Genomic DNA, 19,739 nt, shown 5'->3' with positions numbered 1-19,739 from the left:
ATGGATGGTGGCTATCGTTATTTAGGAAGAGTGGAGATTCTTTACCAGGGTTCCTGGGCCACAATCTGTGATGCAAAGTGGAATATGAGTGATGCTGATGTGGTTTTCATGCAGCTTGGCTGCGGAACAGCCATATTCTATACTTACGGTATTTTCTTTGGTTCTGGACCACTATGCATTTTGCTGAAAGAACCAGGCTGTATGGGAGACGAGACCCATTTGTGGCATTGCCCTTCCTGGAGCTGCGGTCAACAAAACTGCAGTGGTGTACCAGATGTAGGAGTCATCTGCTCAGGTATGGTCTGTACTTAATGTGGGAGAGGATAGAGAGTGCCAAGAATGTAGTTATCTGATCATGGTAATAGGAGATGGGTGGGATGTAGAGACTGAGAGGTCCATCCATAAAGCTCAAGTACTTATAGCAGCTAATGGTAGTCTTTCAGGTTCTCTAGCATTAATTCTCAAATGTCTCTCATTCCCAGTTCAGTGGTTTAATCTGACATAATTATTGATTCTATTATTTTTCCAATTAAAATCCACTTGCATAATTTTGTACAGGATTCTATAACTAACACATAATTCAAAACACCTGCAAATTATCACACACTCCCTAATTAGCAGTAAGACTCTTAGGAAGGGGTGTAAGAATGAAACTGAACATTACCTGCTGGAAATGCAAGCTTCTGTGTGCATAGCACAACAGATTTTATTAGTAAATAGATGTGCAACAAGTAGGACAAAGTTAAACAGACACAGAGGAATTTACCTATTACTGCAATTTTACAAGTCTCTTTTTCAGATTGAGTCTTAAGTAGGATTCATTCTTTGGCTAGAATGCTCAAAGATCTATAAATAAAAGACCCCAAGGCATAAATTCTTTCTCCACCAGTATCAAAAACAATTTCCTCTTCATTTTCTTGTCAAAATCATTTGAATAATATACCAATTTGGGACAAAAGCTTAGTGATATACTGCACACAATACTGGAACATAATGGAGTCCCATATGTGTTTATTATGAGAAAATACAACATAGTTAATCCATAATGGCTTCAGAAAAATAAGAGAAGTTTAGGAGTTTCTTTGACAAAAATGAAATTGAGAGGCAATTGGAATTATTGAAGAAGATGGAGAAGCTTAAAATACTTGGATTAAGGTAGAAAGGGACTAGAAAAAAAACATGTAAGGAATTTCTGGGTTGCAGTGAATTCACAGGAGCAGTTTGGAAAAATATAATATGTACATTTGTGTGAATTTAATCTACATCTACATGTAAAGGAGAATGAATCATAAGAGCAACTTAAGATTGAGACAAGATTCAAGGGATGACATTTTTGATACACTTGACTAAGATCATCATTGCAATCTAGACCATGTAGAGATACCTCTCGCTGCATTTTTCATTTTATCTTAGATGTAACTGATTCATGTATATCAATAGCCATCTGCAGAAGCTGCAGAGGAAGTATTTCTTTCCTGGCCAACAAAAGTTCTCTTGAAGTTTCCAAATGGCTTAAAAGGCTACCTTAGATTTTTTCTCACAACGTATAAGCCTACACACACACACACAAAAAAAAAAATGATAATTGATTTCTGATTTACACTGTGAACTTTGGGTGTCATGTATTTTTGTCTCAATAATGAGAAAAGCAACTAAGACAGCAAGAAATGAGTTTATTCACAATATCCATACCAGGAAAGTATAGGTGAAAGCATCTTCAACTCTGAATTCAAGGAGCTAACAAGAGCTCTGTGTTGTATATAAAGTGAACAAAAGTAGAAGGAAAGTAGTATGTATGTCAGCATACTCCCTTGCTGACATCATGGTGCACTTCTGTAATCCCAGCACTCAAAAGGCTGAGGCAAGAAGATCCTTGCAAGTTCAAGACCAGCCTGGGCTACAAAGTGAGCCCAAGGCCATCCTGAACTGCATAGTAAGACCCTGTGTCAAAAAGACAAATAATAATAATATTGCCTTTTTCAACTTATATCTAGTTCATTCTGTGTTCAACTTACCTCTAGTTGATCATAATCAGAGTTATGTAATACACAGCCTAGCTAGCATTAAAATTTAATTGTTGGCACTGGGTTAGTTTAACACTTATAAAGCATATATTGATTAGACTTGTTTCTGAAATCAGGGCTGACAGAGTGAAAGATGAACCATACAAACAACAAGTCCAAAGAAAAGTCTGCATTCATTGCAATGTTTAAGGCAATAGCTAGAATAGTAGGCACCATTAGATAAGAACAGAGATGGAAAATGAAGCAAAAGTGTGAATACTTTATGCTCTTTTATTTTGTCTTGGAATTCTGCAGACCCAAGTTAAAATTCACAGTGTCTGCAAATGCAGACTATATGTCTGTGTTAAAATTGAAGTTCAAATGTAGGTCCAGTAATCAGATAAATAGGTTCTGAAATTCAAGCCCAGCCTGGGCAGCTTAGTGAGACCCTGTGTCAAATAAAATAAAATAATAAAATAAAATGCAAACTCTTCTTTTTGATAAACTTTCAGAGATCATTTTTTCATGTCAAAATCTTGAAACCTGAACAGCTACTTCTAAGATAACAATATCCAACATATTATGTAGTGCTAATTTCCTACTGTTTTTGAAATTCTGCATCAGTTCTATCTTTCTTGTTTTGTTTGTAAAATAAAAAAATTGAAAAATAAATTAAATAAAACAAAAAAATTAAAGTTAAGACAGATGTTGCTATAGTTCTTCATTACAATTACACATTATTATTTAACAGTTCCTGCTAGAGTTCATGCTTATAGACACATTTCCTCCATTATTTTTAAAACCATTGTTGAAATTCCCTCCAGATCATCATCCCTAGAAGTCTCTGGGCTTCTTAAAATTACACTATGTAGGAAAAAATACTCTAAAAATTAAATTGATTAATTTAATTAAAAATTAAATAATGTAAAAAATTAAAAAGAAACAGCAAAGAAAGACAAAGTCCCAAACATTTTAATTACTTCCAATCCATTTCTTCACTATTCTGTCTTCTGTATTGCGAAGTGTGTTTTTAATATCTTGATTATATTACTGTCAATAATGTGGTTTCTACCTTAGTGTCTTATTGCATTCATGAGGTTCAAAAATATTGAAAATTTTCATGCATGTACAACTTTCCACACAGTTGTCATTATAACTTAGGCATTGAAAGATTTTGAACCTGATACAGTGAAAATGATAAGCCTAATCTGTTTCTTAATTGAAGCAAATTCAGTGCTCACTTTGTAGCCCAGGCTGGTCTTGAACTTGCAAGGATCTTCTTGCCTCAAGTCTAATCAAGTCTAATCATTCATTTTGCAATGATCTTGCAAGTTCCTGAAGAATTAATTGTCAAGCCCTCCTTCATGTGTTAGTGACGTGTTAATGTTAACACTCCTTAAGAATCCACTTCTCCTAATTTCCAAGACCCAGCCCAGAGCAACACCAACTCTATCATAATCTCTTGCAGATTCTAAACCTGAGTCATAAAACTCACTGTGCTGTTTTGCTTTTCCTTCCTCAGGATTTGTGTGTCTGGGTGGAAGACAAGGACTTTGCTCAGGATGAGTGGAAGTGCACTCTGGAAGAGGCTGGCTTCCAGTGTCTGATGTGAACTTCACGTTCCCCACTGCCCAGGTCATCTGTGCACAGCTGAGGTGTGACAAGGCTCTATCTGTTCTGGGGAATGTGTCCAGAAATGCCAGTGAACAGATGTGGGCTGAGGAGTTCCAGTGTGAGGGGCAGAAACTTGAGCTCTGGTTGTGTCCCAGAGGGCCCTGTCCTGGAGGCAGCTGCCAGCATGGCGAGGTTGTTGAGGTTGTCTGTGAAGGTGAGACTCACAGCAGGAATTTCACCTCCTTGCACAGTCTTCAATTCTTAAAATTTCCTCTCCTCTTCTCTCCTTTTCTCCTCTCTCCCTCCTCACTTCTCCTACTTCCTCCCACACTCAGCCTTGCATTCTCCTTCTCCTATCTTGTCCCTGCATTTCATATTCTGTCCTTCATCTGCTCTCAAATACACTATTTTATATTTTAAATGTTTTTATACATCCCAATTGTTTCTTATGCTGAAATGTCTTTCTAAAAATCTTTGTGTTTGAGTGTATTTTGTGTAAAATGTTGTTTTCACTTTAGTTTTGAATTAATAATTCTGTCTTCAATTGTGTCTAATATCTTTTTAAATCTATTTTTAATTTTTGCTTCTAAACACTTTGTTGTCCAATGGATCCTATTTCTTGTATTTATTTTAACAATTTGGTGTTAAAGTGGTTTTTTTCCATCTTTTAAACTATTTGTTCTTCCCATATCATTTTTTTTTCCAAATTCATTGTTCATCTTTAAAGTTCTTTTTATGATTTGTGTCTAGGTTTCCCCATAAAGCCTCATACAATCCTATTTTTTTTCTTTTTGGTACATAGATTTGAACTCATGACCTTATTCTCATCAGACAGGTACTGTGCCACTGATCTTCTCGGTCTTCTCATGTCACCTTAGATAGGAAATTTACAGAGGAGGCTGAATTAGAGTGAGTGGTGCTGGTTTTAATGGTAAGTGATTAGTATTAAAACCCACTGAGTGGCTTGGTTTAGCTCTGGATAGGACTAAGGTTGTGAGTGCTACGTGCACCCTAGCCCTCATTTAATAAAAGGAATAGAAAGTGACTGCCTTCCCTTTCCTTGGTGCTTTGCTGCCTTTTTACCCAAGAATTGTTGCCCCTCTGCCATGGGCCACCCTGCCTTAGAGACAGCTGACTGTGCAATAAAAGTTCTAAAAATTATCACCCAAAATTTTCCTCTTTTGTTTTTGGTTTCAAGTATTTTGTCTCTGAAAAGAAACTAAGACACTTCTTTTCTGCTAACTTCAACTTCATTGTTAAGGATGGTTTGATTTTCTTGTATCTTTTTATTTTGTTTTATTGGTATGTCATGTAATATGCTATCTGTACATAATGCCTGTTCTCTCATTGAATACTAAAATTCTGTATGAAATTTGAGTAAAAGTGGATATATTTCCTAACACTTGTAAAGATTTATCTTTGATTCTCCTATGCAGAATGTAGACAGTGTACTTAAACCCAAAATAGAGCTGATCAGGGACAAATTGGGGTTACAGTTCTGAGTGCAATAAGTTGATTTCTGGTTTCTCTCTCTTCCTAAGAGCTGTGTTTCCAGGAATTTCCTTGTGGCTATTGGATGATGCTGTTGTCCAATACTGAAGAGAATAACAAAGTATCTACTCTTCTTTCTAATGTGTTGGACTTTAGTTTTGACCTCGTTGCTTCTCCAGCTTCTATGTCAAGAAAGCCTTATAGGAGAAAACCTGCACTAAGATAAGACAGAGGATTTCAGATCCCAAATTTTATCAGTCAGTTCCATATAGTCCCAAATTTTCTTTCGTTCTAAACACAAGGAATGTCTTTAGGACATATTTCTGGAAGCCTAGATTCTGAGTTGTTAGTATGAGAACTAAACTATGGAGCTAATCTTCAAGAAAATTAATCTGTAAAGCATTGGTTTAAGTTTAAATGATCCCTCCTCTTTAAAATTTTATCCTTGATTTGTTACTGATATGTTAGGGGTTGAACCCAGATTATTATGCATACTAGACAAAGATCTGTCAGAGTAATATCCCCAGCACTATATGGAATTTTAACATAATCAGGCTCTATTGGGTCCACAGAAATAATACTTTTAGTTGTTTTACAATTTAAAATCTTAGCTATAACAGGTAGGAGCACTGGTGTCCTGTGAGTTCATCCATCCTTCATTGAAGGACATTCTTGGTTTTATTTTCTATCCCATAATCTGCTTAAAGTGTAGTGTGGATGGGCATTACTTGACCTCTCCTTTCGTATATAAAGAAGAAAATAACAGAGGGACACTGACATGTTTTTATTTATCGAGTGCTCCGGCAAGAATAATATAGCCTAGCTCTGATCTAAGTTAACTTTAGAAACAACTTCCCACCAGAAAATAAGAAATTCCAATCTTGAGTACTAACAATTGTGGAAACAAAGGCAGACAGTTGATGTGTTTGTGGAAGCAGTTTACATTTTATTAGTTCTCATGAAATCTGGCCAGAGTTATTACCATTTAATATTTTCCTTTATCAAAAACTGCCCAAGCTATTCAGAAACAGAAAAAAATTGAAAATAATCCAGAACTAGAATTTGACATTTCAACCCATTAGTAAAATGTTGTTGTATGAACCATAGTCTCCATCATGTTTCATTGATTTTTAAACACTTAATAACTTCCAAAAACAACTGTGACTTTAATTTTATTTCTTATTGTATAATCATACTAACACTTTCTGAATGTTTAATTTTGCAAGGATCCACACAATCCACTACCTTTGTGCAAAGACTCCTTGTCTGAAGGAGCAGGTTCTGCAGACTGAATGTTCATTGTACACAGTTCCTGTGTGAGTGTTTCCCACCAGACCAGAAAACCAGCCTGATTCCCTTTATGACTGCAAATTTTGACATCCTTTTCTCTCTTCAGAGATCACACAGATCCGCCTGGTGGATGGGCGCCATCGCTGTGAAGGAAGATTGGAGATTCTTCACCTGGGTGTCTGGGGCACCATATCTGAAGAAGGATGGAACAAGAAGGCTGGTCAAGTGGTGTGCAGACAGCTAGGCTGTGGAGAAGTACTAGATGTTACACTGGGTTCTCACTTTGGGCCTGGAACAGGGTGCAACGTGATGAGGATGGTGACCTGTACAGGAGAGGAGACCCATATGAACAAATGTTATTCCTTTGGCTGGGTAAAGTCCTTTCGCAATTACCAGGAAAATGCAGGAGTCATCTATTCAGGTACAGTCAGTGCATTATGCACTATGTGAGTGAATATAAAGTTTCAGAAATACAGATGTCTATTCTCTCGAAATGTACCAACACTACAGGCCTGAGAAGTCCTTTCACAAACCATGATTACACAAAATATCTCATATAGTAGGATTCCTTTATTCCCATAGTATTAAGTGTCAATTGTTTTCCTTTCCTCATTCAATGATTGTAATATGACAAGATAGCTAAATCTACTGAAATCATTTAAAGTCAGTCTTAGTAATTATGTTTTCAAAATTTATTCCCAATAAACTTGGACATCTATAAATAAATACATTCATGCCCTCTTTATAACTGTTATGTCTGTAAGTATGGGACAAAAATGAGGCTCTAAAAAACAAGTCTTCTTTACTTAGCTGAGTTGAGTGCTTCTTTACTTAGCTGAGTTGAGTGCTTTGTATAGTGTGAGACGGTATTGTGGACCAGAGTTTCAGATGCATAGGCACAAAAAAGTAGTGCAACATTCTAAAGATCCAGAAATTCCTCATTTTAAAACTGTTTCTTTTTACCTAGAGACCCTAATTTTTTGGTGAAAGTATCAAAAATACATGTATTCTGAGTCAAAATTTCTTCAACCAATGCTAAAGAAGTTATTTCTTCATTTTTCATCTATCTATAAACATGCACATTCTAACATGAAAGGGACACAGCCATATGCTGGTGAGTCAATGTGGAATGCAATGACACCTTAATATGCAAACATTGTAACAGTTAACATAGATTCTACTGTTAATATAGACCAGTGATGTATGATACATTGACTTTGAGAATTATTTGATAATAAGAACAATTGAGCAAATTTTTGCAGAATTTTATAAAAGGCAGTATAAGGTCTTGGGATGTCAACAGGAAATAACATAGTAAATATAAGGATACTGTGAGCAGCACTGAGACCCTATAGGGAGTACGGAGAATTTTATATGCACATTTCTGTGAATTCTACACATACAGTTTTCAGAAAGGAGGAAGACTTGTAAGGGTGACTCAATATTGAGGTATGGATCAGGTCAGAATATTGGGAGAAATTATCTGTGTTAAATTTTATGAAGATACTCAAAGACACTGCAGGTGTCTATATAACAAACTTCCAGGAAACAATAAATCTGACAGTGATTTTCATTTTGCTTTAAGTCAGATTGAGTCATATAAATCAACAGATGGTTTCAAAGGAAATTTTTTGTTCATTAAAGTCTTTTGTGAAGATGCAAATGAATTAGAAGAGAGTATGCTTGATTTTTCCCCAGCGATGTAATTCCCCCACTGCAACATACCATTTTTCTTTATAATTTATACTCCTGGATATTGTCAGCATTGATAAATCTTAAAAACTTTTAAAGATGTTTGGGAAGTGAGTATAACAACATGGAATTGGAATTTTAGCATTGTCTTTAAATGGCTTTTTCAAATTTGTGCAAAAATTTAGTTATATCTTCTTTGAAGCCTTCTCTCCTCTCTGTTTTTTACCCAATCTTTGTCCTTCTGTGGCCATTCTTGAACTTTTCTGTGTCTTGCTGTCTCTTCAGCTGACCGGCGCAGCTCCCCAATGAAACAGGAGACAGGAGATGCTCTTGTGGACGACAGTTAACTGCTAGTTTATTTACGCGGGCTCTGGTTTATATATTTGGCCGTGACCAATCACAGGCTGCCACAAGGAAGCAGGGCGGGAATGGGATGCAGGCTCTGGCTACTATATCCAGCTGTGGCCAATCAGGAGTTGCCACAGAGTACGGAGTGAGCACGGGGTGCGCACGGGTTGGCTAATTTAAAGAGGGACGTAGCGCATTGCGGAAGCTGGCGTGGTCCTTAGTCCCGGCTGGGGTATGGTATGTTGAGCGCCTGCGCCCAACATTCAGCTTTCAAATATGACTTGATTTTGAGGTGAACACAGAGCAAGTTTGTTCTTTGAGAAACGTATTTGGATCTTTGTGGTATTCTGAGTGTTCTAGAACCGCACTAGATGGAAAAATTCCTAGAAATTCAATGAACACCCTAATAGGTCTCAAAGAGTATAGTATATTTTCAAAGTAGTGGACAAGAAAACCGGTATATACAGCAAATAGTATTACCAGAGAAAATGAGAATTATGAGAATGAGTAAGAAAGTTACAGCTAGAGGCAGTGCAAAGAAGGCAATCTTGCTCAAAGTTCAAGAGCAAGAACTGAGGTCTTGTTACATGATGAAAATCAATCTGCTTATTCTTACTGACTTGGAAAACAAAACATTAAAACTCATGTACTTAGCCCAGTTAAAAGAGAACATTTGCTCTGACCAAAAAAGCCTCATGTGAAAACTGACATTTGAAGACTGGGAATCTCCAGGCTCAGTCCTAGGTACAAAAAGAGCAACTTCCTGAAAGTACAGCCCGTAAAATGCTCACGTGATCCAGTTTGGTGTGTTCCTTGCACATGAACAGTGGAAAATGGAGATCAGTCGTGGAGGGGGTTACACCCAGGATACTGCTATGTGATATATTCACTCTAAACCCAAGCCTGAAGGAAGAGTCCTTACATCACCTGGAATGCAGAGCTGCCCCTGTGACACATAAAACAGAGACACCAGAGACAGTCTGGATGTCAGTTATGTTTACCCACTCAGTAACCTCCATAAGTGCTTAGTTTCTCAGTTTTGTCTCTCTGTCAAAAAAGAAGAAAAAAATTTGAGAACCCCATATGTTATTTTAGCTTCTAACATACGGTGACCTTTTCCCTTACCTAGCAATAGACTGTTGCTTGATGACATTTGTAATATTGAAGAATAAAGATATGGAAAGTTCTAGGAAAGGAAAATGACACTGAGAATATATTTCTGATAAACAGAAAAAGTCACAGGGCCTTATTTGCTTTAAAAGTAGTCATCCCCAATTATTTTACCTGTCCATCTTTCAGCAAATGCAAGAGTGGGTATGGAAAGCTTTTCCCTGTCATGTGCTAAACAAACACCATGTACATGCAGTCCTCTCAATGTCAATACATCAAACTTTTCAGACCCTAGAAGAGAGTCATATCACTTTGGTCTAGACCTGTAAGTCTTCTCTTTCTTGACTGAAGCAATGGAGTATTTCAATCTCTTCCAATTTATTAGACAGATATCTGAGAGGCTTCATGAGTTTTAAGATATAGAGTTTTTTGCTCCTTTTAACTTTTCTATGCTCCTTTAGTGTTTCTGTACAGTGTATTAAATGTATACCAAGAGTCTGGCTGTGGTAGTACATGTCTGAACTCCCAGAACTCAGGAGGTGGAGGCAGGAGTGTTGCTGTAAGTTGAAGGCCAGCCTTGGCTACAAAGTGATTTCAGGGCAAACCTGAATTGCATGGAAAAACTTATCTCAAAAACACACGAGAAACTAAAAAATAAATATAAAAGTACACTGTTTTAGCAAAATTACTTTTTATCTGCTATTCCTTGTGAATAAATACATATGTGGACATCATCTCTGTCAGGTCAGGCAGACTGGTTAAATCTAAAGCACGATGAGCTGGACAAGAGGCAGCACAGTAAACCCAGTCTTCATCCTGAAAATGCACACATTCTCCCTGGGTTTGTCAGAGTGAGTACAGAAGGAGCTGAAGCTCTTTGTCGCATGGGCTCTGCCACTGCCTTTGTGTGCAAAGCCATTTTGTTTATATCTTTTTAATAAATATATAGATGGGTCTAAGCAGAGATAAGTATATAAGGGATATTTTTCATATAAATATTGATGGCTTTAATGAGTTCATATTGTATTTTACATCACATGACAACATCAATGGAATTAATAAAATGGAACAGAATAAAACCAATCAAAAACAATAGTGAAAGCAATGCAAGACTTCAAACAAGATAATAAGAAATCAACAATGGTTGCAATAATATTCCTTGTTATCTTCAAAATAGCTGCCCATGCCATCATATACAATAAAATCAAACAAAACAAAACAAAATAAAATAAAATCTATCAAAACAAAACAGTGAAATCAATGCAAAACTTCAAAACAAGATAATAGAAAATCAACAGTGGCTACCGTAATATGTCTTGCTATTCTCAAAAAAGCTGCCCATGACATCAGATATAGTAAAACTAAACCAAACAAAACAGAATAAAACCAGTCAAAACAAAACAACTGAAATAATGCAGGACTTTACAACAAAATAATAGGGAAATTGACAATGGTTACTACCATACCTTTTTAGACATTTCTTCTGCTTTCACTTTGACAATGTCTATTTTACATTTTGGATCCCACTAACTCCTTCAGTTTTTTTTATATTAGGGAGACAGTGTGAGGTTCACGTATGTAAGTCCAAACTATTTCCCCAAGAGCATGATCAGAAATTGCATCCATTTACCTACAAGAGCCTCACGATTATCCTTCTTTTTAGTTGAGTAGCTTTCCATGTATAGAAATATTATAATTCCTTAACCATTCTGCATTTAATGGGAAAGCTACCCCTTTTTTTCTGGTTCTTTGTGACACAGAGCATTGTTTTCTCTTCTTTGACTTTCGATCTATGAATTTTCATTCTAATTACTGTGTTTCTTTTATACCACATTTGATGGATCATATTTCTTGATCCACTCTATCTGTGTTTCTATTTATTGCTGAACTGAGGCCACAGTAATGTTGAACTCTTCCCAGATTCCTGAGGCAAGAAATCATGAGCAAAATGAAATGTTGTATTTTTGGGTGTGGAAAGTATAAATCAGAGACACAGAGTTGCCATGATAACTGTTACTACTCTTGAAGTAGGTGGGGAAATGTAACTGAAAGAAGCGGTTGAACCTGAATGTCTTAAGGGAAAGAAATTAGGAAACAATAGTTCTCATGCTCATGGAATGCATGAGTAAATTTTGGAGAATAATCTCCACAATAACAGTCCACAGAATTAAGAGAAATTTATTGTTTGAGAGGTTTTCTTTGGCCAGTGTGTGGATTCACCCAGAAAGCCTGAGTAGACTAACTTGACTTGTGTCATGTAACAACTATCCTATTCTGGCCCTACTCCCAGACAAAAACTTGGATACAGTATATTGCTACATGCTTTTCTTTTATGTTTTTATTCTCATGTCCTTGAGTTACAAATAAATGACCACAGTTTTCCTGGCTCTTCTATGCCCAGGAGGCAGCCATTTGAGTTCTTGGTGCTTGAACCACGCTATATCTGAGTAATCTCTGTGCAGGAACAATCCCCCATGCAGCAGAACTATTCAATGATTAATATGACAGTTCACCCCACAGCTCATCAATAGACTCATGGAAACAGCAAATGCAGTATATTTATATATATACAATTTAGAATTCTTTAACCCTAAAGATGAATCAAATTAGGTCACTTACAACACGATAACAGGATTTAGATATCATTGTGTTATTCAAAATAAGTCAAATATTGACAAGACCACGCCTTCTATCTCATTATGTGAAAGCTGAGAAAAATTGTCTGAAATGTAGTGTAGAGATTACTGGAGAGTGTAGGAAGTACTCATAACACTAGATGTGTCCCATATGGTATGATAATAAATGCTTTTCAAGAAATAATGGAAACATGATGTTTTGTGGTTCAATTTTTTAATGTTTTCTTTTCAATTTCAAAAGGAATTCAAGTAGTCCATATCACATTTGATAAGCAGACATTATATGCAAATCCAAGAAATCCTTTAATCTTTTACTTTGATGATATACTAAAGTTCATGGATAGGATAATGGTACTATAAGAAAGTTAATAAACAGAATGCAATAATTGCATTGTGGTTAGCTATGAAAATTGTTTAAAATGTTTTTATTTTAAAGGGAAATCATGTAAGGTACATATATTTCATAATAGCCTTTGCATATTTAGGAAAGAATAAAGCATAAAGAGGAAGAGGATATTTTAAGATATTAATCTTAGGTGTTTAGATTAGTTACGTATGATTTATTGCACTGCTCAAAGAAGTTTTCAGTAATTTGCATATAATTTTAAGAAAGAAGACAACACATAATAAAGAACAAATTTGAAATCAATTCAGAGAAAATTCCTTTGTAGAATGTTTTCCTGAATGAAATAATAATATAAAAAATCCTAAAACTACTAGCAGAAAACCATGTACAATGTGGAAAGACTGAGAGGAATGAAATACCATTATCTACAAATTCATAGGTAGGTTAAATTCAATTTTCATGAAAATATCATCAGTATTTCTTATTAAATATAAGAATGTATTCTAAAATTTACTTGTACAATGGCCAACATTTTTGAAAAAAAATCAAGAAATTTATAGGAGTTACTTGAATGTATTTTCTGTAAAGCAGAATCATACATAGATTCAATAAAGATATCAAAGAAGGACGGGTGCTTTTGATAAAAGTATAGACTAATGTAGAACAGATCAGAGTGTAGGATAGTTCAGACACAGTTCTTCTCCATTTATGGCCCAGGTGTCACGTCAGTGGAGAGAACATTCAAGAAGGAAATCTGAGTCAACTGGATCCAAACAAGGAAGTGAATGAATTATTTTCTCTCACATTGCAAATCATGTACAATATCAACTCAGAGGTATTAAACTATTATATGACAAAGTATTTAAATTTATATAAGATTTTTTGAGAACATTCTTTTGTGATCTCAGGATAGATGTAGTTCTTTTTAAAAGAGTATAAGAGCACTGAGTGTAAAGGGACAGTTAAATTGTGCCTCATTAAAACCAGGACTATAACCCTTCAAAAAAGCACATTAAAAGTGAAAACAAAAGTTGATGTGCTAAGAACCCAAGATAAATATGTGTATATCTGTCTGTAACATAAATCATTGCCTTAGTACTCAAGAAGAGAAAATATCTGCATTCTCCACCATTATACGAGTGGATGGATATGTGGATACTTTGGGATACTGGACAGTAAATAAAATGCATAAATCTGCCCTAACGACATGTGTGTTTCAAGTATGTTATTAGGTAGAGTCAAATAAGTTAGAAACAGAAAACAATATCATGTCTGATATTACATAAAGGTCAAAAGTCATAAAATAATTTTTTGCAGCAGGATTGAGCACAAGTTTCGTAGTCTTAGAGTGGAAGAGGGTACACCTACTGGCATGATGTATAACATTTGATGACCTGGGTGTAAGAACCTACATGCATATATTGTTAGATTTTGTTCTCTATGGATTACAATTGAATAACAATATTTATTTTCAGAAAATTCCTTTTCATTTCCTTTTAGTTGGTCTGAAAGTTTATTGGTGAGTGAGCAGAACCATCTTTCATTATAGGACCTTTCATTCTGAAATCTGTTGTCCCTGCTGTCTGCTATGAGAGATGTACCACTCCAGGAGAATCCCAAGCACCAGTCACCCTGACCACTCACCTGAGCAGACCACTGAGGCTGTGTTCCCATGGGCACAGGCAGGAACACCAGGGCGGTTGCAGGGCAACTCCACAAGAAGGACTCAGACCCTAAACAGTGGAATTGGTCTTTCCAGATCTCATCCCCTCCTTCCATAAAGTATGTTCCTCCTCTTGAGGTGGAGACTGCAATTCCACAGCCGAGCTGGCTGCACACAACATTGGCATTGGCCATGCTCCAGTGGGAGGCGCAGAGTGCTCTCCAGCCTGAGGAAGTGTTCACTTCCACCTGACCCTCACAGTGCGAGGTGCAATTTTTGATGAGCTGAACTTCAGTGAACTCTGTGAGAAGACAGGGTTTCAGCATATTGTTCTTATACCAATATTGTATGCAGTGGTAGAAGTCCTGTTCAGTCTCACCTGAACAGACAATTTGAACAGTTGGTCTGACGTGGCAGTTGCTTCCAGGACAGGTTGCTCTGGGGCAGAATCAAAGCCCAGGCTCTTGACCCTCACATTGGAACTCTTCTGCCCATACTCGTCCAGTGTAGTCTCTGAAGGGCCCGTCTCCCAGGATAGACACAGCGTTGCCACAACCTAGCTCTGCACAGATGACTTGGGCACTAGGGAATGTAAAGTTCATGGCAGACATTGGTGTCCAACCTCCTCCAAGATTCACCTCCACTCGTCCTGAGCAGAGTCCCTGTCCTTCAACCAGGTGCACAAATTCCAAGGGAAGAAAAATACACACACACACACACACACACACACACACACACACTCACCAAAATACTTAAGTTTTTGTTTAAGTGTAACACACAGTTACACTTAAAGACAAGTAAGCATTATTTTATTGCAAAGAAAGGTTGAACATAAGGCTATTTTGACCATTTTTATAGTAAAATTACAGTTGTGAAGTAGCATCATAATCAACATTTTCCTTTATATTAACAGTGATTATAAAAAGGAAGCACTATTTCCTATTGACATGAAGATATGAACCAGGACCATAAGTGAATCTATGGTGAATGATGCCTGAGTTCAACTATTTAATGCACTTTTTTTTTAATTTTTAAGAAGTTTAAATCAAGCGATGTTCAGGAACAAGGTAATTTCTATTAGTTGAGATCATGTCTAACTACCATGGGGGAAACAACAACCTGCTGATATTTAGAGGTACAAGATTTAGACTGTTTTATTTTTTAAATAGCCTGAAAATACAGGCTGAAGAATATCAAAATCTCCACATGGCTCTAGCTCTGAGCCAGGGCACCTTGAGTGGCTTTAGCCAGTTGTCTTTTCAGGTTCTCCAGAACTACAGATGAAGAATTTTAGGCAGGTCAACGAAGGGACCAGTGCTCACAATACAAAGGCCTAAATGATACACTCAACTGAGACATGAAACTATGGGTACATGGGGAACACAGAGATGTCACAGATAAAGACACACAAAACCCAGGTAGTATAATCCAGCCCAGAAGATTGAACTGCAGTCTCCTCATTTCAGTCTCTGACTGGAAAAATTGATTCCCATACTCAGGAATCAGAGCCCAAAGTCTAGGTGTTTTAGAGTTGGAGAAATAAAAATCCCTGGATGAAACCAAATGAAATCAAACCTTATCTAACTTAGTGAGAACTCTCTTATTTCTCTTATTACAGGACCATGAGTCCTTCTCCATTTTCCTTGTGACTCAGGCAACTGCTTGAACTCAGTCAGGATAGTTTTGTTTCCCTAAAAATAGTTTCCAGATTTGGAGGCCACCATCTCCCCAGCAGGGATCCATTCATGAAGATATCACTGTTGCCTCCAAATATTGCAGCATATTCAAAGATTCATCAGCAGATGCCCAGAATATGGCAAACAAGCTGTATTAACTGGCAGAGGACACATGACACAGAATTTGAAATGTCAATACTCGGGGTAGGGTTGTTGCACATTAAATAGGGACTGCTTTCTGGGGTTGAGAAAAAGTTTGAATAAATCTTTATTTGGTCTGAATGTTGGCTATGTAGGACAGGGGTTAGGTATAACATTAGTCAGAAGAGGGGTGTTTTTCATTGGAGGAACTTTAAATAAATTAATCTATTTATTAATTAATGAAAGGAGAAAGACAGAATAATGATAAAGAAGACCCAGGCTCTGAACAGAATTCCAGCCCCACATGTTCTTTACTGTTGGTAATGCATTACCACATCATTTTATTGATTTATCTCATATTCACTGTCATTGTTTATGTTGATGGCCCCCAGGCCTCATGCGTTTGCACTGCACATTTGTCATTGGTTCATTGTCTAGAGCTTGCATTGATGGTGTCAGTGGTACAATCATCTAAGTGTGGAGCCAGCATGCAATGTAATGACTGGAATAAGACGTGTCTCTCTCTCTTTTTCTCTCACTAGTTTCTGTCTTGCCGTTTGCAGCCACCATGAATGGTGGCGACTCCATGCCACACTCCTTGAAGCCAACTGAATATGGACTGAAACCTCTAAAAACTTTGAGAAATAAACCTTTCCTTTCCCAACTTTGGGCATCAGGTATTTTGTCTCAGTGATGAGAAAAAAGTAACTAAGACAGAATTTGGTACCAAGAGTGTGGTCGTTGCTGTGGCTATATCTGAACATGTTTTTCAAGAGGTTTTTGGAAATGGCTTTCGGGCAGTTTGGAAAGGTTTGGACATGTTCCCTGGATGTATACAGCTGGAAGAGCTTAGGCTGTTCTGTAGAGGAGCTCAAGTGACCAGAAGTCTAATAGAAAGCCTGATGTTAAAGACCAGGCTTAGTAGCTTTCTCTTGGGATGAAGGACTGCATTGGTTGTTGAACTCTGAACCATGTGTGTTCCAGCTAGGAAGAAAATTTGTCTGCATTTTTTCATACCCAGAGACTTTGCCTGAGACTAAGATTAAGGCAATGGACCTATATTTTTGGTAAAGGAAATTTCAAAGCAGTTGAATGTTGAGGTTGTGGCATGGCTGTTGTTGGGGAACTTTAGCCAGATATATGTTGCAAATCAAGAGCAAAGATACCAGCAGAATAATTTAAAACATGGTGAGTTTGACCAGAATAAAACTTCAGTAAATCTTTGGACTATACAGATAGAGCTGAGACTTCGATTGCTTAGAGGGAACAAAGAAGTAAGGAAGATGGCCTGGGGTCATCCTAGGAAGTAGTGGGTCTCCATCCTTTGCAGGCTCAAAAGGGCAAAAGTAAAGTTACTTGCTCAGAGGAGAAAACTTCAGAGCACCATGCTCCAAATAGGCGACAGAGATCTCATGAGGTTCCAGAATGGTGGCAAGATAGAGAAAATTTTCATCACAATCAGGTAAATAGAGCCCAGTGATCCAGGCACTGGACCCCTACAGCCAAGAGAGAGAAAAGCCTGGCGACTGCTCCAGCTGGCAGCAAAACTTGGTGGCACCCACATCGTGCTGATTTTAGGTGCAAGGAAAATGCACAAGTTCTGAGGGTAAGATGGCTTCCTCCTCCATTCTAAAAGGCCTGGGAGGCCAAGCAGTGTGCCTCTGAGAGGGAAATTTGTAAAGACATAAAGGTGAAGCCAAAGGTGTAATGGAGATCCCAAAAGTTTGGAAAAGCCAGAAACATGGATCATCCAGGAAAAGCTGCAAAAAGGGAGCAGAAAGGGTTAAGAGAGAAGTTGTAGAAGCTGAAATTGTCTGGAAGTGATGTGGGGTGTGGAATCACCCAACCGTTTTGGAGTTTGCAAATAAATTGCTTCAAATGCTAAGCATGGAACTCTGTTTCACCCTGCTGGATGTTGGGCTTGCTTTGTCTCTTATATTCTTATTTGTAACTTTTGGAATGGTAATGTTTACTTTGTGCCTTTGCATTTCAGAAATGTTTAACCTTGTTTCATTTGAACAGGGTATTACAGTTGAGAGTTTGCCATAGATATTGGAGACTTGGGACTTGGACTTCTCAGCAATGCTGCAAATGTTAGAACTTTGGAAACTCTTGGAATTGGACTAAATGTATCTGTATAAAGAAAGGACATGATTCTTTGGGGATCAGGGGTGAAATGTATGGTTTACATTGGGCCCCCGGCCTCACAAGTTTGTATTGTGCATTTGTGATTGGATCATTGTCTAGTACTTCGATTGACAGTGTCAGTGCTACACTCGCCTAGAGGCAGAGACAGCATACAGTGTAAGGGCTGGAAGAAAGAATGTCTCTCTTGGAAGTTTCTGCAATGCTATTTTCAGCTGCCATGAAATGTGGCCTCACCATGACACCCTGCCTTGGAGCCAACCTAAGATGGTTTGAAACCTCCGAAAACCATATGAAATAAACCATTTCTTTCCAAACTTTGGGCATCAGTTATTCTGTCTCAGAGAAGAGTGAAAAGTAACTAAGACATTCACCAAGTTCTGGAGTACAGACTCCATCAATGTAGGTATTCATTTACAAGTTGGTGCTATTTCCAAACCTTCTACAACTGTCTTTTGACATCTGATACTGTGGAAGACATTGGGAAGACTTTCATATCATGGTCATATAATTCCTGCAATTTTACTTTCCAATAAACTGGAGCCCCTTGTATGAAGCAATGTGGATCAAGATTCCATTTGAATGGATCAAATGCTTTATAAGACCCCTCCAGATATCAATACATTGGTGATGGCTCATATATTACAGCCAATAGAGGGAAATGTACACTAAAATAAGTGCTGAATATATGAAGGTGAATCCTCTACCTGTGGTGAAATGAAGATTTCAATACTTTTTTCTGATCAACTTATTTCTTTTTCCTGACAACGTGGAGCTTGAGGTCTGTAATGGCCCTTCAGAACTGTCCTAAACTGAAGGAACAATGCTATGCCTGAAACTAATTCTTTGATTAGGCATTAGTTAGGAACTTGTACTAAAGGGAATGACTTTATATCAGGAAATTTTCCACAGCTGATAGTAATTCATATAGAGGACTTGAGTGAAAAATGTCACTTGTCATCACATGAAACATTACAGGAAGAATGCTTCATCAAGAAGGAACTGAACTGGACTATGTCTTCAAAACTAAAAATACAAAATTTAAATAAAAACCAGTTGGTTTTGATACAAAAAAAAAATAAGAAGAAAGGAACAAAGAATTTAAAGGTATATCAATCAAAATTTGTTATTCTGAAAAACCAAAGGACAAATATAACTATATCTATCTATTTATCTATCTATCTATCTATCTATCTATCTATACACATTTAGTTATATAAATACATAAAATTTCTCATACATGTGAAAATTTGACTTTCATAATATTGAAGCTATAGTAATAGAGAAAAAAAAACATGGTGAGCTTGACAAACACTCACAAAAATAATAGTTACCAATTTTCTGAATTTGTCAAGAGGCAAAACATCAATAGTAGCATCACATAGAATTTATTAAATCACCTACATACAAAAACCATATAACAAATAAACTACAAATGAAAGTGAAAGAAAAATGATTGACATGAATTAATAAAATAAACAGGTCATTATACAGAAGCAGTACTTCCAATGTCAACTAATTGTTCAATGGAAATCATAGAATTGAGAAAGATAACACATTTCCCGAGTGTTAACAAACTATCAA

At 36.9% G+C, this 19,739-nt stretch overlaps 1 protein-coding gene across 1 annotated transcript in view; it reads left to right on the top strand.

Annotated features, from left to right (window-relative positions):
* The window catches only part of LOC100732380 (antigen WC1.1-like), a 157,069-nt gene continuing 137,330 nt past the window's right edge, over positions 1–19,739 (top strand). Inside the window, 3 exon segments of the mRNA XM_063238276.1 lie at positions 1–295; positions 3,526–3,831; positions 6,505–6,819. Coding sequence (XP_063094346.1) covers positions 1–295; positions 3,526–3,831; positions 6,505–6,819 — 916 coding nt within the window.

Source organism: Cavia porcellus, unplaced genomic scaffold, assembly GCF_034190915.1.
Source record: "Cavia porcellus strain 051 isolate PalLab524CR breed Dunkin Hartley unplaced genomic scaffold, mCavPor4.1 scaffold_27, whole genome shotgun sequence".
Lineage (NCBI taxonomy): Eukaryota > Metazoa > Chordata > Mammalia > Rodentia > Caviidae > Cavia > Cavia porcellus.
This window is presented reverse-complemented; position numbering and strand designations above follow the sequence as displayed.